General features: G+C 34.4%; 1 protein-coding gene across 1 annotated transcript; it reads right to left on the bottom strand.

The window, feature by feature from the left end:
* Nucleotides 1-367: 367 nt before the first annotated feature.
* On the bottom strand, nt 368-22,749 carry LOC140047461 (uncharacterized). The gene is made up of 18 exons (XM_072092500.1): nt 22,415-22,749; nt 21,506-22,127; nt 19,848-19,906; nt 17,824-18,076; nt 14,924-17,692; nt 14,684-14,831; nt 13,460-14,492; nt 10,363-10,453; nt 9,432-9,588; nt 9,211-9,342; nt 8,909-9,019; nt 8,656-8,803; nt 8,032-8,166; nt 4,329-4,544; nt 3,880-4,125; nt 2,349-2,471; nt 2,029-2,246; nt 368-946 (listed from the first exon to the last, which is right to left on the bottom strand). Exons 2-18 carry the CDS (start codon nt 21,762-21,764, stop codon nt 709-711), a joined length of 6,336 nt encoding a protein of 2,111 aa, XP_071948601.1. The 5' UTR covers nt 21,765-22,127; nt 22,415-22,749; the 3' UTR covers nt 368-708.
* Nucleotides 22,750-22,842: the final 93 nt, after the last annotated feature.

Below are 22,842 nucleotides of genomic sequence, written 5' to 3'. Positions count from 1 at the left end.
TCGTTCGATAAAGATTCGTTGAGTACTTGTTGTATTCGAATGGTAAATTTTAAACGGAATGTGCTCAATAGAAAATCATTGAATAGAAAACGTTAACAACGTAAACTTTTTCGTTAAGAACAATCTCAACGCTCAAAATACTTCGATAAATAAGTACTCAACAACGGAAAAACTATACTCAACGGTAAAAGTCCCAATCAAATACGACAAATGCTGGATGCGTCAGTTTGTGGCAAACCAAGTCACTGTGATGTATTTTATAACCTTATTTCACATTCATTTAAAATTGACAAATTTTCATAAACTTCCCAACCAATAATTTGTAATTTAACGTATTTAAGTTTCCTTTATTGATTTCAACACCTCAATGATTTATCGCAACTTCTTCTTTCAGTTAAATTTTACATCTTAGATATTTAAAACATTTATTGTAGTACTGTACATAAAATAGATTGAATATATAATATATGACACACATTGATATTTTCACACACATTAAAATTAAAAATGTTTTTTTAGATTGTCATATTTAAAACTTGTTTAATACTGCATATATATACACTATATATATTATTATTATATTATTATGTATACTATTTTTTTAATTCATATTGTCATTAAAACGAACAGGACAGCATAAAATGTTAACCTGACTAAATGTCATTGGCAGAGAGGCAAACAATAAGATATTACTATAATTATTATAGTTTAAAAAGTTTCAGTGTAATGTTTAACTTTTTTAAACGCTACTTTAAAACGATTTGAGCTCTTTTCTGAAGCAAGCTGGTGAAAATTAGCCGAATGCTGGGCAGCCAATGAGTGTATGTCATGGTCATTCATTTGAAGGATGCGTTTCTGTAGCAACTCCTGAAGTTCAGCGTCAGATTCAAAGGTAAAAGTATGATTCTGGAACACTCTAATCTGGTCGACAAGTTTTGCAATAGATCTGAAAAAGTAAGAAAATGTTGCATAAACTACACTAAGTGTATCTGAAATATTTACTTGAAAATGTGAAAATTTGCATAATAAAAGTTAAAATAGTTAATTAGTAGTAGCCTATTTGACAGTCAGCCTGAACAAAATATGTTTACAAACTGTGTACAATTGTGTACAATTAGTAGTAGCCTATTTGACAGTCAGCCTGAACAAAATATGTTTACAAACTGTGTACAATTGTGCACAATTAGTAGTAGCCTATTTGACAGTCAGCCTCAACAAAATATGTTTACAAACTGTGTACAATTGTGTACAATTAGTAGTAGCCTATTTGACAGTCAGCCTGAACAAAATATGTTTACAAACTGTGTACAATTGTGCACAATTAGTAGTAGCCTATTTGACAGTCAGCCTCAACAAAATATGTTTACAAACTGTGTACAATTGTGCACACTTAGTAGTAGCCTATTTGACAGTCAGCCTGAACAAAATATGTTTACAAACAGTGTACAATTGTGCACAATTAGTAGTAGCCTATTTGACAGTCAGCCTCAACAAAATATGTTTACAAACTGTGTACAATTGTGCACAATTAGTAGTAGCCTATTTGACAGTCAGCCTCAACAAAATATATTTACAAACTGTGTACAATTGTGCACAATTAGTAGTAGCCTATTTGACAGTCAGCCTGAACAAAATATGTTTACAAACTGTGTACAATTGTGTACAATTAGTAGTAGCCTATTTGACAGTCAGCCTGAACAAAATATGTTTACAAACTGTGTACAATTGTGCACAATTAGTAGTAGCCTATTTGACAGTCAGCCTGAACAAAATATGTTTACAAACTGTGTACAATTGTGTACAATTAGTAGTAGCCTATTTGACAGTCAGCCTGAACAAAATATGTTTACAAACTGTGTACAATTGTGCAATATACAGTAGAATGAATTTTTGCACTACTTGAGCAACATTTTATATGCAGTAAATTTTTCAATCAATTTTTACAAAATGATTTTTATTAGTTTAGTGTTTTTAGTCAATCGATAAATAATATGTTTAATGAGATAAAAAGATATAAATTATTCTTACTTCATTTTTGTCCACTTATACATGCCATTAGCAAGTGTGAATCCACCGATCTCAGCACTTTGTAGATGCATCAGTAGGAACAATGAACATGGTAATGTAGGTTTGTCATGATGAATGTTATTCTTTATTAGGCTTTCTCCATCACCTTTCAAAATGATTTTGGCCGCCTTTAACTTTTCAAAACTACTTCCAATCTTACTTGGAAGATTCCGCCAGGCCTTTAAGAAGAGAGAACTTTGTAGTAGTGCAGTTTACATAGCGACTCCATGAGTTTAATTTATTTGATAAAAAAAAAAAGCAACACAAGTATGTAAACCTACCGGTACTTGTCTTACAATCAGGCTTTCTAGAGCATCAATAATCTGCATACAGGTGGCTAAATTCCTCATATCATAGCACTCTCTAGCTATCATTATGAACTTACACAGGATTGCTGTTTGGTACTTGAAAAAATAACGAAAAATGTAATATTTTTATCTCACAATGAACAAGATTTTAATTTACACCAGTTGAACATGGTATCTTTCAAAACAAAAAAAACCTCTGTTTTTATGTACATTTGAAATATGATTGTATTCAAATAGAAACATAACAACTAAATTTGTAGCGTGATGCTTACCTTTTGACTAACTGATGTAACAACCTCAGCAGCAACCCAGTGTGACACTTGCTTACCTTTTGACTAACTGATGTAACAACCTCAGCTGCAACCCAGTGTGACACTTGCTTACCTTTTGACTAACTGATGTAACAACCTCAGCCGCAACCCAGTGTGACACTTGCTTACCTTTTGACTAACTGATGTAACAACCTCAGCCGCAACCCAGTGTGACACTTGCTTACCTTTTGACTAACTGATGTAACAACCTCAGCTGCAACCCAGTGTGACACTTGCTTACCTTTTGACTAACTGATGTAACAACCTCAGCCGCAACCCAGTGTGACACTTGCTTACCTTTTGACTAACTGATGTAACAACCTCAGCCGCAACCCAGTGTGACACTTGCTTACCTTTTGACTAACTGATGTAACAACCTCAGCTGCAACCCAGTGTGACACTTGCTTACCTTTTGACTAACTGATGTAACAACCTCAGCTGCAACCCAGTGTGACACTTGCTTACCTTTTGACTAACTGATGTAACAACCTCAGCCGCAACCCAGTGTGACACTTGCTTACCTTTTGACTAACTGATGTAACAACCTCAGCCGCAACCCAGTGTGACACTTGCTTACCTTTTGACTAACTGATGTAAAAACCTCAGCTGCAACCCAGTGTGACACTTGCTTACCTTTTGACTAACTGATGTAACAACCTCAGCCGCAACCCAGTGTGACACTTGCTTACCTTTTGACTAACTGATGTAACAACCTCAGCCGCAACCCAGTGTGACACTTGCTTACCTTTTGACTAACTGATGTAACAACCTCAGCCGCAACCCAGTGTGACACTTGCTTACCTTTTGACTAACTGATGTAACAACCTCAGCCGCAACCCAGTGTGACACTTGCTTACCTTTTGACTAACTGATGTAACAACCTCAGCCGCAACCCAGTGTGACACTTGCTTACCTTTTGACTAACTGATGTAACAACCTCAGCCACAACCCAGTGTGACACTTGCTTACCTTTTGACTAACTGATGTAACAACCTCAGCCGCAACCCAGTGTGACACTTGCTTACCTTTTGACTAACTGATGTAACAACCTCAGCCGCAACCCAGTGTGACACTTGCTTACCTTTTGACTAACTGATGTAACAACCTCAGCCGCAACCCAGTGTGACACTTGCTTACCTTTTGACTAACTGATGTAACAACCTCAGCTGCAACCCAGTGTGACACTTGCTTACCTTTTGACTAACTGATGTAACAACCTCAGCCGCAACCCAGTGTGACACTTCACGAGCATGCTCCAACTGTATATGAACAAGTCCCTCATCACCGAGTGTATTAACAAACAAGTTAGGATAGTCTTGTTCTACCTCAGCACGAGATATGGAAGGAGATGACAAAGATACATCCACTTCCATGCCGACACCAATACCATTGTAGCGAGAGTTTAGGTAGTGTACTGGATGGACCTTACGGAACAATTCCTGTAGAATAATGAGTTTGTGCACTTATATGCTCATATCAGTGTAATATTACTCTAACCTAACCCATGCCTAGCCCAAGCTACACTATTCCAATGATTCATTGTTTTTTAAACTTAAACTGCATTGACAAGATCTAAATATCGAGGTAGAAATACATGACGTGAAATTTTGGAATAGAGATGAAGTATGTAAATATAAATTACCTGTTGCATAAGTGTAAGCTGGTATGCCAGTCTCTGTGCTGTGTGTTCACTCATTGTAAATTCTTTATCACCAGATTGTACAGGTATGTAAATAGACTGTGTCTCCATAGACTCTTTCTTATGTGCTGCTGAAAAGCATGATGCAACGCCACTGGGCATCTTTTCAGCTCGCAGTGCACGTGATGGAACACTCAATACTTCTCGAATAGAGTACCTCTATAAAGAGACAATAAGAAAACGATGAACCTTCATTACTTCACTTCTAAGCCTGGAGTAATTATTTACTCCATGCTTCCAATACATCCAATTAATCATACATGATGCAGAACAAGCACATCTGGGGAAATGGATAAGCTATACTCCTAAACTATCAAAAATGCATCCTTTATCATAGTTTTAAAAACACTCTTAAAAACCAATCTTTTTTCTTTGTAATTTCTTTCTGTTTTTTCTCTTAGTGCTTTGGGACAATCTTTTGATTGTATAAGTGCTTTATAAATCGAACAACATTACATTACATTAAACTTACTTTCTTTGGTTTATCATGACTTGGTTAATTCTAAACTTACTTTTTGGTTTATCGTGACTTGGTTAATTCTAAACTTACTTTTTGGTTTATCATGACTTGGTTAATTCTAAACTTACTTTTTGGTTTATCGTGACTTGGTTAATTCTAAACTTACTTTTTGGTTTATCGTGACTTGGTTAATTCTAAACCTACTTTTTGGTTTATCGTGACTTGGTTAATTCTAAACTTACTTTTTGGTTTATCGTGACTTGGTTAATTCTAAACTTACTTTTTGGTTTATCATGACTTGGTTAATTCTAAACTTACTTTTTGGTTTATTGTGACTTGGTTAATTCTAAACTTACTTTTTGGTTTATCATGACTTGTTTAATTTTAAACTTGCTTTTTGGTTTATCATGACTTGGTTAATTCTAAACTTACTTTTTGGTTTATCGTGACTTGGTTAATTCTAAACTTACTTTTTGGTTTATCGTGACTTGGTTAATTCTAAACTTACTTTCTTTGCTTTAGCATGACTTGGTTAATTCTAAACTTACTTTCTTTGCTTTAGCATGACTTGGTTAATTCTAAACTTACTTTTTGGTTTATCATGACTTGGTTAATTCTAAACTTACTTTCTTTGCTTTAGCATGACTTGGTTAATTCTAAACTTACTTTCTTTGCTTTAGCATGACTTGGTTAATTCTAAACTTACTTTCTTTGCTTTAGCATGACTTGGTTAATTCTAAACTTACTTTCTTTGCTTTAGCATGACTTGTTTAATTCTAAACTTACTTTCTTTGCTTTAGCATGACTTGGTTAATTCTAAACTTACTTTCTTTGGTTTAGCATGACTTGGTTAATTCTAAACTTACTTTCTTTGGTTTAGCATGACTTGGTTAATTCTAAACTTACTTTCTTTGGTTTAGCATGACTTGGTTAATTCTAAACTTACTTTCTTTGGTTTAGCATGACTTGGTTAATTCTAAACTTACTTTCTTTGGTTTAGCATGACTTGGTTAATTCTAAACTTACTTTCTTTGGTTTAGCATGACTTGGTTAATTCTAAACTTACTTTCTTTGGTTTAGCATGACTTGGTTAATTCTAAACTTACTTTCTTTGGTTTAGCATTACTTGGTTAATTCTAAACTTACTTTTTTTGGTTTAGCATGACTTGGTTAATTCTAAACTTACTTTCTTTGGTTTAGCATGACTTGGTTAATTCTAAACTTACTTTCTTTGCTTTAGCATGACTTGGTTAATTCTAAACTTACTTTCTTTGGTTTAGCATGACTTGGTTAATTCTAAACTTACTTTCTTTGGTTTAGCATGACTTGGTTAATTCTAAACTTACTTTCTTTGGTTTAGCATGACTTGGTTAATTCTAAACTTACTTTCTTTGGTTTAGCATGACTTGGTTAATTCTAAACTTACTTTCTTTGCTTTAGCATGACTTGGTTAATTCTAAACTTACTTTCTTTGGTTTAGCATGACTTGGTTAATTCTAAACTTACTTTCTTTGGTTTAGCATGACTTGGTTAATTCTAAACTTACTTTCTTTGGTTTAGCATGACTTGGTTAATTCTAAACTTACTTTCTTTGGTTTAGCATGACTTGGTTAATTCTAAACTTACTTTCTTTGGTTTAGCATGACTTGGTTAATTCTAAACTTACTTTCTTTGGTTTAGCATGACTTGGTTAATTCTAAACTTACTTTCTTTGCTTTAGCATGACTTGGTTAATTCTAAACTTACTTTCTTTGGTTTAGCATGACTTGGTTAATTCTAAACTTACTTTCTTTGCTTTAGCATGACTTGGTTAATTCTAAACTTACTTTCTTTGGTTTAGCATGACTTGGTTAATTCTAAACTTACTTTCTTTGGTTTAGCATGACTTGGTTAATTCTAAACTTACTTTCTTTGGTTTAGCATGACTTGGTTAATTCTAAACTTACTTTCTTTGGTTTATCATGACTTGGTTAATTCTAAACTTACTTTCTTTGCTTTAGCATGACTTGGTTAATTCTAAACTTACTTTCTTTGGTTTAGCATGACTTGGTTAATTCTAAACTTACTTTCTTTGGTTTAGCATGACTTGGTTAATTCTAAACTTACTTTCTTTGGTTTAGCATGACTTGGTTAATTCTAAACTTACTTTCTTTGGTTTAGCATGACTTGGTTAATTCTAAACTTACTTTCTTTGGTTTAGCATGACTTGGTTAATTCTAAACTTACTTTCTTTGGTTTAGCATGACTTGGTTAATTCTAAACTTACTTTCTTTGGTTTAGCATGACTTGGTTAATTCTAAACTTACTTTCTTTGGTTTAGCATGACTTGGTTAATTCTAAACTTACTTTTTTTGGTTTAGCATGACTTGGTTAATTCTAAACTTACTTTCTTTGGTTTAGCATGACTTGGTTAATTCTAAACTTACTTTCTTTGCTTTAGCATGACTTGGTTAATTCTAAACTTACTTTCTTTGGTTTAGCATGACTTGGTTAATTCTAAACTTACTTTCTTTGGTTTAGCATGACTTGGTTAATTCTAAACTTACTTTCTTTGGTTTAGCATGACTTGGTTAATTCTAAACTTACTTTCTTTGGTTTAGCATGACTTGGTTAATTCTAAACTTACTTTCTTTGCTTTAGCATGACTTGGTTAATTCTAAACTTACTTTCTTTGGTTTAGCATGACTTGGTTAATTCTAAACTTACTTTCTTTGGTTTAGCATGACTTGGTTAATTCTAAACTTACTTTCTTTGGTTTAGCATGACTTGGTTAATTCTAAACTTACTTTCTTTGGTTTAGCATGACTTGGTTAATTCTAAACTTACTTTCTTTGGTTTAGCATGACTTGGTTAATTCTAAACTTACTTTCTTTGGTTTAGCATGACTTGGTTAATTCTAAACTTACTTTCTTTGCTTTAGCATGACTTGGTTAATTCTAAACTTACTTTCTTTGGTTTAGCATGACTTGGTTAATTCTAAACTTACTTTCTTTGCTTTAGCATGACTTGGTTAATTCTAAACTTACTTTCTTTGGTTTAGCATGACTTGGTTAATTCTAAACTTACTTTCTTTGGTTTAGCATGACTTGGTTAATTCTAAACTTACTTTCTTTGGTTTAGCATGACTTGGTTAATTCTAAACTTACTTTCTTTGGTTTATCATGACTTGGTTAATTCTAAACTTACTTTCTTTGGTTTAGCATGATTTCCACATTCCTGATGTCTTCTTAATGTTTCCAACAACATATCCTTTTCTTTTTCTTGTTGACATTTCTTTAACAGTTTCAGCAAACATTCACCCTGTGCATCAACAGATATTATCTGTAAAAACAAACAATATCATAATGCATTATTCAAACATAGATCTAATTATAAATAAAATTTCTACGCATTTTAAATAATTCTCACCCTTTTTATTATAACCACATCCAAACTAATGTAATGGTTTTCCTGATTTGATTACAAACGCACTCCAATAAATAAATATCATATCATATCATTTATTTCGCCAATATACAGTCAGTACAAAGTAAGACATAAAAAAACATAAAAGTAAATAAATGAGGCCGGATCACCTAAAAGTTATAAATAAAAATAACCGTCAAGAGGCTCTTCACATAGACATACTTACATAAAATGAATAACACACAAAAACAACATGAATTCCTATAAAATTGAGATAAAACTATAAAATTCTTCAATTGATTTATATAAAATAGCATAGCAAATAGCATTATTGAATACAGAGTAACTTTAAATCATTAGCTTTTTATTTTGTATGTATGTATTATAGAGAAGTTTATGTCTAACCTTTTCTGTAATAAAATCTGTCAACTGATTAACAAGATTTAAGTTTGGTCGAAAATCAACAGCATAGTAATTCTCAATCCATACTTGTAGAATATCAATTGTCCGGCACAAGATTTTAGTTCTGCTTTCTGCCTGAGCTGAGCTCATACTGAAATATCAAAAGAAATATTTTATTTTATCATATTAATTTGGAAATTTGTGTTTGATTACCCTTAATAGGTATACAGCAGATATATTGTTTAAAAATGGTTACCTTCTGGCAGCACAGAATTTATCGACAATGAACTTAAATATTTCATCTGTTGTTGCATAGTAGTGGTAGGTAGAGAAAAAATAATGAATGTAACCATCCAGAAGCGCTTGTCTGAAAACAAAAAAGCAATTTAAAGAACCATTATTATACAGTATCAATACATACTATGACTTGAATTATGAGTAGCATTAGTTGGCTCTTACTACACTTTATATAAATATTACACCTTCCACATACAGAGCAACATGCAAGCTCACAAATTTGATTGTGCTATTATTGTATATAAAGTAGACAAACTTTACCTGGCATAAAGGTATGAGAATAGTCCAAGTGGCTCTCCTGCCTGCAAAGTTGAACCTGATTTTATATAATGAAACAACAGCAAAGGACATTCTTCCTGACTATGGTGAAGATACATTGGTTCCTGTCCCATACTGAAATAACAAAAATTCAGTTTGCGAGTGACATATACAAACATGATCAAAATAAGCCATATTAAATATACATGTTGTTAAAATATTACCTTGTTGCAAATGTGTATAGTAAGGAATGGTCTAGACCCCACTGCTCGGAATAAAGCATCTCTAGATGACGTTTTGCAGATTCTAGAAATTCAATTTTATTTGTCATTTCATCAATTTCTTTTCCAACTCTAATTACCATAGTCTTATAATCTGTTCCTGTAGAAAAAAACAGTTCAGAATTTTAGAATCTGAGCATTGTATATTTAAAATCAAGCAAATTTTATCATCATCACTTTCAAGGCAGCGGTAGAAACTTAGCTACATTAAATTCTAAAAAAAACTTCAATAACATATTAAAAATATCATCACACACATACAAACAAATTTTAACATTGCTTTATGAAAATGAATTGAATGATACATAACAGTGCATGCCGTGCCATAACAGAAAATAGCAATACGAAACATAATAATAACAGTAATTAGCAGGTGGAGCTATAGACATTAATAAAACAAAAGGGATAACAAACATACATTAAAATTAAATATATTTGTTGACACACAATGCACAAAATATCAAGATTAAATTTAAACTATAAATGCAAACTGTAGCTTCAAACTCCACAATATTTCATCATGTTTAACATGCATGCTAAATTAACACAGAAAGCAAATTCTTAATAGTAAGCAATTATTTGCTGTTACCAAACAATTACCATTCTGAGATAGTGATGTTAAAAGTTCATGGAGAGCTGGTTCTAATTTTGGAAACGCTGCTTTCATATTGAAACAATAATATTGTATAGTTAATTTCAAGACATCTTTTCTTATTTTTTTAGTATTTTTTTACAAGTAACAACAACTTCAATTATTATTTAGCCTATTGATACTATTATATTCTTATTATTACACTGTAAAATTTAAACATAAATGTTTCCTACAACATTTTAAAATAAATGAATATAGTAAAATGATTGCAACTTAAATTACCTTTTGTTTGCTGGGCCTCCAACATTTTATGATAAAACTTCTGTGATTTTGAACGCATCTTTCTTTCCATCATGAGTTCCTGATCTATAACCTATCAAATACAAACATCACAGCATAAATACTGGACCTACACATTATACTTTTACATGTCTGAGAAAGATATTACATTGAAAGAACGGTTCTAGGACACCTACCCCCTAGACAGTTACCCCCCGGATGTTTACCACCCGGACAACTACCCCCTTAGTAGGACAACTACCCCCTTAGTAGGACAACTACCCCCTTAGTAGGACAACTACCCCCTTAGTAGGACAACTACCCCCTTAGGACAACTACCCCCTTAGGACAACTACCCCCTTAGGACAACTACCCCCCGGACAACCTACCCCCCGGACAACCTACCCCCCGGAAAAACTACCCCCCGGAAAAACTACCCCCCGGAAAAACTACCCCCCGGAAAAACTACCCCCCGGAAAAACTACCCCCCGGAAAAACTACCCCCTTAGGACAACTACCCCCTTAGGACAACTACCCCCTTAGGACAACTACCCCCTTAGGACAACAACCCCCCTAGGACAACAACTACCCCCCTAGGACAACAACAACCCCCCTAGGACAACAACAACCCCCCTAGGACAACTACAACCCCCCTAGGACAACTACAACCCCCCTAGGACAACCACCCCCTTAGGACAACCACCCCCTTAGGACAACCACCCCCTTAGGACAACCACCCCCTTAGGACAACCACCCCCTTAGTACAACCACCCCCTTAGTACAACCACCCCCTTAGGACAACCACCCCCTTAGGACAACCACCCCCCTTAGGACAACCACCCCCCTTAGGACAACCACCCCCCTTAGGACAACCACCCCCTTAGGACAACCACCCCCTTAGGACAACCACTCCCCCGGTCAACTACTCCCCCGGTCAACTACTCCCCCGGTCAACTACCCCCCGGTCAACTACCCCCCGGTCAACTACCCCCCCGGTCAACTACCCCCCCGGTCAACTACCCCCCCGGTCAACTATCCCCCGGTCAACTACCCCCCCCCGGTCAACTACCCCCCCCGGTCAACTACACCCCCGGTCAACTACCCCCCCGGTCAACTACCCCCCCCCCCAATCTAAAAGTAGACAAATAGGCCTATATAGGACCGGTTTCTGTAAAAATGAAATCATCTGTTTTTAACGGGTGTTTCGAAACTAGAGACCCGAGACCAGAGACCTGACACGAGACCCAATATGAAAAGGGAGACCTATATTTGGGTCTCCATTTTCGTATATTAGGGTCTCCCTTTTCGTATAGTGTGGTCTCTCTTTTCGTATAGGGGGGTCTCCCTTTTCTTATAGTGGGTATCCCTTTTCGTATATTTGAGTCTCCCATTTCGTATATTTGGGTCTTCCTTTTCGTATATTTGGTCTCCCTTTTCGTATATTTAGGTCTCCCTTTTCGTATATTAGGGTCTCCCTTTTCGTATAGTGGGGTCTCCCTTTTCGTATAGTGGGGTCTCCCTTTTCGTATAGTGGGGTCTCCCTTTTCGTATAGTGGGGTCTCCCTTTTTGTACGTGGGTCTCCCTTTTCGTATATTTAGGTCTCCCTTTTCGTATTGGGTCTCGGATCTCTGGTCTCTGGTCTCGGGTCTCTAGTTTCGAAACACCCGTTTTTAACCGATTATTCTGTTTAACAGCACGCTAGACCCTAGATGTGCTAGATTTAAAGTACCGTATTTATTGAAAAAACGGTCTGGGCTGTTTATTGTTTAGGTGGTTTTTAGGTGGACATTTATTGGAAGAAAGTTGTTTATTCAATGGGAGGGGGTATAATCTAATGGAAATAGACGCCGATTATTCCATATGATGTGTCATGGGAGTGACATGGTACGGTCACCGTTTATTTGAGGGGAATTTATTTAAAGATCGCCGTTTATTCGGTGAGTGAACATTGAGGTCAAATATCAAAAGTGATATTATTCTTCAAGTGTACAAAAATACAAATGACAAATTTGAGACAAAAATTAATTCTTTTAAGACCAGTGGTTATCGAAGCATTGTCCTGACGCAAAAATTATTATTATTATTAGCGAACCCAGTCTTTACAGTAAATACAGGGAGTACTATATAATACGTTCGACTATCCTATGATCATGTGTGACAATCTTCAGTTTATACCAGGCTATATTTATGTTCAATCTTTTACTTTTGTTTACAATAATGAATAGTAATTCGTCAAAGTAACGAAATAAAATATAGTTATTAATTCTTATTATACGCTGTTGCAGAGTCAGGTTGTTGAATGGTCTGGGTGGTAGTTGTCCGTCCGGGGGTTAGTTGTTCTAAAGGTATAGTTTTCTGGGTGGTAGTTGTCCAGGGGTTAGTTGTCCTACGGAGGTAGTTGTCCTAAAAGATTATTTGCCCTCGGAGTATTGTCCAGGTCCAGGAGGTAGTTGTCCTATGGGGAGTATTGTGTCAGAGGCAGTTGTCCGCGGGGTAATTACCCGAGGGGGGGGGGGGGGAATTGTCCGGGGGTAATTGTCAAGGGGTAATTGTTCCTAGGGGGTAATTGTTCCTAGGGGGTAATTGTCCGGGGGTAGTTGTCCAGGGGTTAGTTGTCCTACGGAGGTAGTTGTCCTAAAAGATTATTTGCCCTCGGAGTATTGTCCAGGAAGTAGTTGTCCTACGGGGAGTATTGTGTCAGAGGTAGTTGTCCGCGGGGTAATTACCCGGGGGGGGGGGGGAAGGTAATTGTCCGGGGGATAATTGTTCCTAGGGGGTAATTGTTCCTAGGGGGTAATTGTCCGGGGGGTAGTTGTCCAGGGGGTAGTTGTCCTAAGGGGGTAGTTGTCCTAAGGGGGTAGTTGTCCGGGGGGTATTTGTCCGGGGGTAGCTGTCCTAAAAGGGTAGTTGTCCTAAGGGGGTATTTGTCCGGGGGGTAGCTGTCCTAAAGGGGTAGTTGTCCTAAGGGGGTAGTGGTCCAGGTGGTTGTTGTCCGGGGGGGGAGTAGTTTTCCGGGAGGTAAATGTCCAGGGGGTGAATATCCGGATACGATACCATACATTTATGGTGTTTAGAAAAATATAAATAATAATAACTTACCCCTATTTTAACTTCAATACCTTGCTGTGTTTCACAGTTAACAACCAGTTTGTTTGTGTAATCCTCAACAATTGGATCTACAGCCAAATCACCATACATGACACCAGCATTCAACAGAAGTTGAGAATTATCCCCAGTTGACACAGAGCTTGGCAATGATAAAATAGAGTCTGTTTTAGAATCAACAAGACCTTTAGTATTTGTTAAAGATGCTCCACTAATCAGAGATAGAGAACTATCAGCCTTTGTAAGTCTGTGATTGAACATGATGGACTTTAGTTTATACTTGGTTGCCGTACCAGAACTGGAACTGGATTCTGAACTGTGCCGTACAAGAGTTGTTGGATTTGGTAATGATGTTGCCAACATCTTTGGCTTTCTATGAGTCTGTAAAATGTGTTCTTTTCCACAGTTTTCTGTACTTGCTGACTTTACTGATCCTTCGCTTGCAACATAACTCCCAGATTTTGATCGATCTCTGGAATCCTGCAAACTTTTTGATGAAGACCCAAAAGAAGAACCACTTGCAATACTACTCATAGATTTGCTAAGGTCATGTTGCCTGAAATCTAAGCTCTTACTTTCTGTAGTTGATTCTTTACTTTTTTCTGGAATGGGTTCCATTGGTTCTTGTACATTTTTATCATTGTGCTTATGATTTTTATGTCTTTTCTTCTGTCGTGAGGTGACTACAGGTGCATCATCTAATCTATCTTTCGTGTTTTTCTCAAGCTCACTCAATTTGTCTGTTAAATCCTTAGGATCTACTCCTTTTACTTTGGTTGTCTTGTCATTAGATTTTTTACTCTTTGGTTTTTGTTGTCTTTTAAACAATTCAGCATGAGCAACAACATTAGATCTTAGTATTTTGCTATTCTTGGTTCCTTTTTTGATGAAAGTGTTGTCTGCCGGAAGAAGATCATCAATAATTGAAGCATTGTCATCACTGTCAAGATTGTCTGGTGTATTGCTAGGTGATAAAATGATTGGTTCTGTTTTACGTCTTGGTCTACTTGGGCTCATAGCAAGAGGTCTGAAAAAAAAATGTAATTTTATCTATTCAACGTTTGACTAAAAAATCTACAGAAGAGGGTTCATACAGAATATGCCAACCATTTGCATTGGTCTGCTACTTTACCAGTAAACATCATAATAACATTCATTAAGTTTTTATAAGAAAATCATTAAAATTTATTATAACATAGTAGCAGTTAAAATACTTACTTCTGTGACTTTCTTGGCAAACTGCCATTCACCACTTCATAAAGACTTTCCAGTAAATCCTCTTCCCAGTAAAGGTCACAAAACTTCTCTGTTATTGCACTGACAAAAGTCATCCATCTCAAGTGTGCAAGGGATACAATATACTCGCCTGAACAGTAAACCAACAAATTTAAATTTGACTGTTATTAGAAAATGTAAACAATTTAATTATTAGAAGATACAAAATTAAAACAAACTTACCCATTTGTAAGTCTTCAACACCATTTTCTAAATACCCATCAAACGCAAAAGCAACTCTGACCAATTTTACAACTTTTCTTAACATATTGTTACCAGCTAATGCATCTTTCAGAGGATTATAAACCGTAAGTCCTGTTGCATCTTCACCACTTGAATGGCTATATCTCATATGAACTCCACTATCACGTGATACAATTGATACAGATGTTGGTGAATTAGAAGCATCTATTGGCTTTGTATCATCGACATCTTCCATTTTTGTCCTTTTCTCAAGTTTATCTTGGCTAAGTTTATGAACAGGTTTTACTACAACTTTTGTTTCAGGTCCAACAAGTTTCTCATGTGATTTTCTGTCTAATGATTTTGCACGCTCTCGTGATTTACTTCGTTCTCGTTCCTTTCTTAATGTTCGACCTTGTGATTTACTACGACATTTCTCAGATTCCTGAAAACCATGATTTGACTTAACTGTTCTTTTCATGTACCTTGGCATACGTACATTTGGATCATGGTATGTGGATTCACTACTTTCAGAGTCAGTTTCATGATTGACTTTTCTGTAAGGTAACTTTGAAACTACTAAAACCTTCTTGTCCAACTTTTTACGATACTCCTTTTTACTTATATCTTTGTTAGTACCAGTACTTTTTGTTTTACCAGTTTGCAAGTAGTCTTTGGCATGTTTGGAAGATTTGTGTGCAATGAAAGATGAACTGTTAGTGGCAATTGTGTTTGTTTTATTTGAATGTGGCTCAATTGGACGAAATGCTGAACTATGTAAACCTGTAAGATCAGTTTTAGCTGAGAATGTAGTCGGAATTTCTTTTGTGGAAATTGGTGATAACGAGCAATTCAAAGTGTTTGGTGAAACTGCTTCAACATCTGGTGCAAAGGAAGACTGTAATATAGGTACTGTGCCAGTTCCTGGAATTTCAACTGGAATTATATGGAAGAATCCAGTATGTGGATCTTGACAAATTTGCATAGGACCAGAGATATTTGGTAATTGGTGAATTATTTCCTTACTGGCAGGTTGTGTTTTTGAAGATAATCCACCTAAAGAAGGAACTGTTGGTCGTAACAAAACATTATTGACTGGTGTCTTTTGAACTGTTGATGCCATTCTTTGAGTTGATGGTAAATTGAAAGGAACTGCATGGACCAAATTTGAAACAGGAATGGCAGGAATTAATGATTGCACAGAAGTGGCAACTGGAAACGTCAAAGAAGCAAATGATGGCCTTAATAAGTTAGAAGCCGTATTCTGTCTAAACCCATGCATTGAGACAGAAGCTGCCTCTTCTCCGGGTGATTTTGTTTCATTTTCCATGGTTGTTGAATCAGATAGCATGTGGTTATGTTTTAAAGTTTCTGAGTTGTTGAATGCATCACCAGTATCTATTTTGTTGACTGGTTTAAAAGAGGTTGATGTTAAAGGTACAATAGACTCATAATGTAAATCTTGTTCATGTTGTTTATTTCCATTACTTTGAGTACCAGCAAAAGACTGTTCCATATGTTCAACAATTAATAATGAATCAATACTTGTTGGTATAATTGGTTTATCCTGGTTGGAGTGACTTATATTTTCTGAAAAATTACTATCCTCATTTGCGGCATCATTTTCCAGATCAGTAAGCATGGTAGCAGGTGGTGGAACCTTCTTTGGAATTTGAGGACCTTTCTTTATTGCCTCCATTGCAATTTTAGCCTTCAACTTGACAACACTAACTGGTGACGTGTTCTGCTTTACTTCAGTCTTAGATTTATCTGAAGAGATCACAATAGGAGTAAAATGTGTGGCTTTAGAAGAGTAGGCCTGTGGAAGTGTAGCTCTTCCTTTATCTTCAATACATTCTTCCGACATCATTGAAGAATGTATGCTGTTTGTCTTTAATCTACCACTTACTCTTGGACCTGCATTAAAAGCATCCCTTTCTTTATTTAATGAAGAATGTTTGTGAAACATACTGTGTGAGTATGTGGTTCTTTTAAATGACACTGGATTTGGTAAATCAGATGAGGAACTGGGGTCATGCACAACAAATTCTTCACCATGTTCTTTTGAACAGATTGAATGCTTAACTTTTTCCTCATTTTCTGGAATACTTTCCTCTCCATCACACAAATTAGTTTCATTCCTAGTTGTGTGTAAATGTAAACTTTTTTTCCAATTATGCTGAGTTGTTGAAGGTTGTAACTTTCTTCCTGATTGTTCACAAAGCTGTTCATTGGTTTTAGTGATTTTAGTAGGTGAATCCAAATAATCTTTTTCATTCCAAGATTTTTCAAGACATTCAATGTTCTTTCTATCACTATTATGTACAAATTGTGTAGAAATATCATTACTGCTGGAATATTTTCTGAACGTGTTTGATTCTCTTAATAATGCTCTATTTTGTAAAATGTTAGCAATAGACAAGACCTGCTTTGGTAATGTTTCTTTTGTAGCAGTTTGGCCTTCAATTGGTGAAGTTTCTTCAGACTTTAAACATGATACAGAATCTTGTGGAGTTTCTGTGCCTGAATAGATCTCCTTGAGTATTTCCTGAGCCCTTTGTGAAAGAGTATCATATGCACCAGATTTTTTTCCGTCCTCCTTAGAGGTCATGGTGTCCTCAATTAGTTCTTCAAAATCATCTTGTATTGCAACTTTCTTTGAATGTTCCCCTAAATTTTCATTCAGTTTGATTTGGTGTAGATACTTTTCTACTTGTGAAACACTTTGATCATTGCCATCTTCTCCAATGGTACTTCTCCTATGTTGTGCTGAAATTTAAAGAAAATAGCTACTGGTAAACAAGCCAAATTTATTCCTAATCTAAAACATTTAATGTGCGGATTAAATAAACCCATTTTTCATTTCATCATGTGTACAACTATTCAATAAAGTAACTTACAATTAATTTCTTGTGATTTGACACTTTTTCCAATTGAAGATAGTTTTCTACAAATTTCCTGAGATGATTTGTCTTCAAGATGAGTTACACATGTGGTAATAATTTCCTCATAACATGGTCTTCTTGAAGGATCATCTAGGGTCATTAGAGTTACTAACCCAAGAAGTCCATTACTTATCTCAACTTGTTGTTCTGCTGGTAAATTAAATTCGGCTGCTTCCAATAGGCAAAGAGCTAGTGAGTACAGGTGACCCTATTAGAACAAAATTTAATTATTTGCAGGTGGTAGCCATAATGATCACAATAACTCTGATACAAGTGCTCACTCACTCTAAAATAATAGGATAAGTTTCTTCTGTTAAACAAACTGTAGTACGTAAATAGGTTAGAAGCAGGATTTTGAGAACAAATAATAAAATGCTAACACTTAAAATTGTGAAATGAAATAATTTTGTATAGTAAACAAAATAAACCACATTGCAATATTGTCCTCACGTAAAGCGGTAAACAACAATGCAGAAAATGTGTAAATTTAAATTTGTTATATTTTCTGTTGCCATGGAACTTGTGATCAATCAACCAGCATGTTCAGCTGCCTTCGTTTTACACAGGAAGTCCACTCTAGTCTATGTCTAATAAATCGTACAGAATGTGGTGCTATGTTTTAACTTAAATTATTTAGTAGCCAAGAAATGAATGTGTTTTATATGGATTAGTACAATTTTAAATACACATTAGTATGAATAAAAAAAATAAATATTTAAATAAATAAATAAATAAATACTGTACTGTACTGTACATAAATTAAATTTCAACACACCACAATATTTTCTTTTGACATCTTGCTGTAGTTATTATCGGTACATAAATCATAAATCAAAAACTTGTATGTACGGTCTCTCAAAATTATCTGTATTTGCTCCAATTACTTTGTATTGCCATTGATGGTTCACTGTAATTTCTCAAATCAATTGTTAAAAAAATCATTCTTCTGTCCTATCTAGAATAAAAATCTAATTAACTCAGGTCCCAAAAATAACAGCAATCAGCAATTAGCAGGTGTAGATTTTCTATTTTTATCCAGAAACAATTAATCAGCAAATTGATTCACAAGTTGATTTTCAGATAAATAAACAGCAAGAAGGAAGTGAAATACTTGAGTCAAATAGAGTGTGTTCCATAATTCAACTACATGCCTGCAGTACCAAAGAGTTGTGTTCACACAATTCTAAATTGTAAAGCTGCTACGATTGTATATTACTCTACGTACAATGCACATATTCTCTAATAGATATGGTTGTTTACACACAGCATTCTTCACAGTTCTCGTACACTCAGATCAATATATATTTATGTCAAAATCTTTCCCTCACATTTGACAGTTTCTATTTGCAGATTCAATAATAAAATGCAAGGTTACTATTACTCGCAACAAGAAACACTTTCTCATGAATGCAATCAGATGATACAGGATTATGTGATGATCAATGATGTCAAAAAACAGGAAACCTACTTTACCAAGCTGAGATTGTTATTGATGTTTAGTATTCATTGAAACACAATTAGACTCCAGTGTACAAACATTAGAAATCTATAGCTGCATTTATTAAAGATATATTGTCCCCCTAACACATTTTTTTTTCGATTTTTTGTTTAATATGCCATTTTAATGTCACATAATAATATTATTATTAGTTAAAGTTATTCACTTTGACCAAAAATTATTTACCTGATACAAATGCAATTTAAAGCAAAAAATATTTAACTGTCATCAGAAAATGGTTTTTGGTTAAAATTAAACATTTATTTTGTCTTTTTACAAGTGAAATAATATTTGTTTCTATTTTTTTTTACAGAAGTGAATAACATTATTAAAACTGCAAAATGGCCTATTTAAAGTCTGATTTATTAATCATCATTTTTTATGTTTTTGGAGGACAATACATCTTAAGTATACAACAACATTGAATATTATACTTTGTTTGTTTGTTGCCCATGGATAATAATATAAAATACAAAATTACCTCAAAAGATGCACCACATATTTCATATTCTGGGGGCAGGTATTCACTATCTTCACAATCTTGACAAAAGTTTATGAAATTAAAACAAATTGAAAACAAGAACATTCAATATATTTTCTCATAAATTTAACAAAAATGTAAATATTTATAATCAACTAAGACATTAATATTGCCTATTGAAGGCAACCATCTTGTTGGATACACACTGATATGATAATAATTGGGATTTTTTGTATTAGAAACCCCTTTATGTAGGACATAAAATAATTTATCTTTTGGTACAATGTGCTCCACAATTTGCTATAGTAACTGATTATGTATAGAAACTGCTTTGAAATTACCATCCAAATTCTTAGTTTTAACAAATTGAATACTTACAATTTAAATCACTTAAAACATCCACATAGAATTCTCAAAATGATAATTCCTGATGACAAAAAAGTAGTCTGAGCAAACATTTCATAAGTTATTACTTGTTGTTACCTTTAATGACTACTGACTGCCATGTTATAACTGTCACTCTATTCATGATTAGCATACTTGATAATGTCTCTTATCCAAGGTGGTAGTATGTTTAGAAAAGCAAACAAAAGTTGTACATGTTCATTTAACCCATGTTTGTTTGTTGCTATTGATTGTCAATACTTAGCTGTTTTCTTAGAATGCTAAGTACACTATTTTGAACAATTAAGAACTTTGATCATAAGAGAAGAAGCCAAGTAATCAATAGGACCCACTCATAAGAGAAGAATAGCATGGGTAGTATGTGCTGCCATGCATGGTAAATAACAACTAATCTTTACTAATAAAAGATTACTCCTAATAAATATTGATTAAAAAAGCTACTTTTTGCCGACTTCAACTGAAACCAATCAAGCATATCAACGAAACCTCCATATAATCTGTTGTAAAAAGATTGGTATTAGAGTGGGTTTCTTAGAGTTGGTCTTAATAGAACCATAAAAAGACAATGCATCATCAAAACCATAGTTTAAATTAAAATCTAAACTTCCACAAAATGTTATGCTACTAACTTCCACAAAATGTTATGCTACTAACTTCCACAAAATGTTATGCTACTAACTTTCATTTTTAGTAGACAAGCTCACTGTTCTATTACCACCGTCAGCTGACAAATTCATGAATAATAAATGATAACAAAATTGAAAAGAAAAGATGACACATCAAGCAAAAAACTGTATCATAACAACAAGAATAAATTGCTAAAAAATATAAATTGAAAATAATATGATTTATTGTAGAAAACCAATTTACGAGAAACAACACAACGAGAAACCAACTGAAACCTACCTAGAAAAATAAGTAAGCAATAATAATAGACTTTATTTGCCAATCAAAACAAAGACTTTAATGCTATGGTAACCATGTATAAGTTTCAATGTATCTATAGCGGCGTAACAAAAATCCTTTTTGTCAAGCTGTTCTTCACAAAAGGTAAAAGTTTCAAGCTGTTCTATTTGTATATCAAGTATCATCTTTCAGAAAAAAATTTGTCTCACTTTAAACGTATTGTGTTGGTATTTAGTCAACATCTTTGGTGGCAAATAAACATGTCCCAAGGTTCCTTTTATTATGCAAGCCATTATTTTCAAATAATAATTTTTGTTATGTATAAATTAAAGATATTTAAAACTTACTTGCTGGTTTGTAAGTAATTGCTCCATCTTTGCTAAAAGCTATGGTTTCTGGACACAGGTATATTGTTCTAAATCTTCCTTTTGTACCTTCAATTGATTTTAATGATACAACGCTCTCTTTACAAACTGCCCATAATTCATCTTCAAGAAGACGTCTACCATGAGAATATAAAATATCTGAAAGAACATTCAATTCTTCTTCCTCCTGTAGAGGGGAAAGCTGAGGTGTAAAACCTGGAATGCAGGATGATTTCATCATAAACCAACTTTATAACATTCTTACTTTTTTTAATGATTTTTCCACAGATTTTATATTCTGCAACATAACATTGTTATTTGACTATTAATGTTGAAGTTCAATTTGCAATGTCTATAACATATATTCTTCAATTCTCAAAGAAAAACATTGAATGCCGTACACTAACGATGAAAGAGATATTCCTTGTGTGTACAGTAAAACACTTATTGCATCATACAATGCACTTGAAACGTTTGTTGACAGTGTGATCTACGCTTAGTGTAGGCATCATGTTTAAACAAGGATAAACTGTTTATGAACTTGCACCAAATCTTGCACTGTAATGTACTTATTCTGACGGTACAAATGTAAAATCCTGATCATCTATAAAATACACTTTTTCATGTCACTTTGTTCTGTAGATTACTGTATTTACATTTCTGAATTCTGTTAAAATTGACAACTCAGTTTTACTTTTACATATTCTGACCAAGCAAACCGTACGGACACGGCAAAATTGTTAAATTTATATAGGCCTTTTTATAATGTTTTGTATTGGAAATTGAATCTCTGGACTCAATCATTTGCCTTGAGCATAAACCATCATTCAGCGTCATGCAGTAGTAGTAGTAGTAGTAGTAGTAGTAGAGTAGTAATAAAGAGTTACTCACAGCATGCAGATAAGCACCTTCTTGTGTGTGTAATCCTGTGTGTGGTGGTGGTCATCATTTGTGGTACCTGGATGTTGACCGACGACAGGCCTAAAGGATTACCAGAATAAATATTCGGTTTGTTTTCGTTTTTGTTGGTATAAATGTGTGTCTACTTCTTCTAGTACCTTAGCGTGATATTTATTCCGTTTTTACATGGCCGCTTTACCATTTCTTTTTCTTCTTCTACAGACTTAAGTTCAAGACAATCATCACGCTCGTCTTTATTTACTACCAACTGAAAGCACAGTGCTGCTACTCTAAAATGTTGTTTAGCGCCCTCTTTCAAATAAGAGTCGTAGTCTACCAACTTCGCAGTACTGTGAATAAGACTGTTTCCAGTTACAAACACTAAAGAAATATTAGACTATACATTACATTTTACGTAA

This window comes from Antedon mediterranea, chromosome 4, assembly GCF_964355755.1.
Source record: "Antedon mediterranea chromosome 4, ecAntMedi1.1, whole genome shotgun sequence".
NCBI lineage: Eukaryota > Metazoa > Echinodermata > Crinoidea > Comatulida > Antedonidae > Antedon > Antedon mediterranea.
This window is presented reverse-complemented; position numbering and strand designations above follow the sequence as displayed.

What these genes read in the sequence shown, in the direction of transcription:
- LOC140047461 (XM_072092500.1), bottom strand. Translation starts at nt 21,764, where the DNA reads ATGATGAAATCATCCTGCATTCCAGGTTTTACACCTCAGCTTTCCCCT. An exon ending in GTATTGAAGTTAAAATAGGG is followed by an intron (nt 10,454 to 13,459) that starts GTAAGTTATTAT and finishes TGTATTTGATAG; the next exon opens with GTTATAGATCAGGAACTCAT. An exon ending in TGATTGTAAGACAAGTACCG is followed by an intron (nt 2,247 to 2,348) that starts GTAGGTTTACAT and finishes CTCTTCTTAAAG; the next exon opens with GCCTGGCGGAATCTTCCAAG.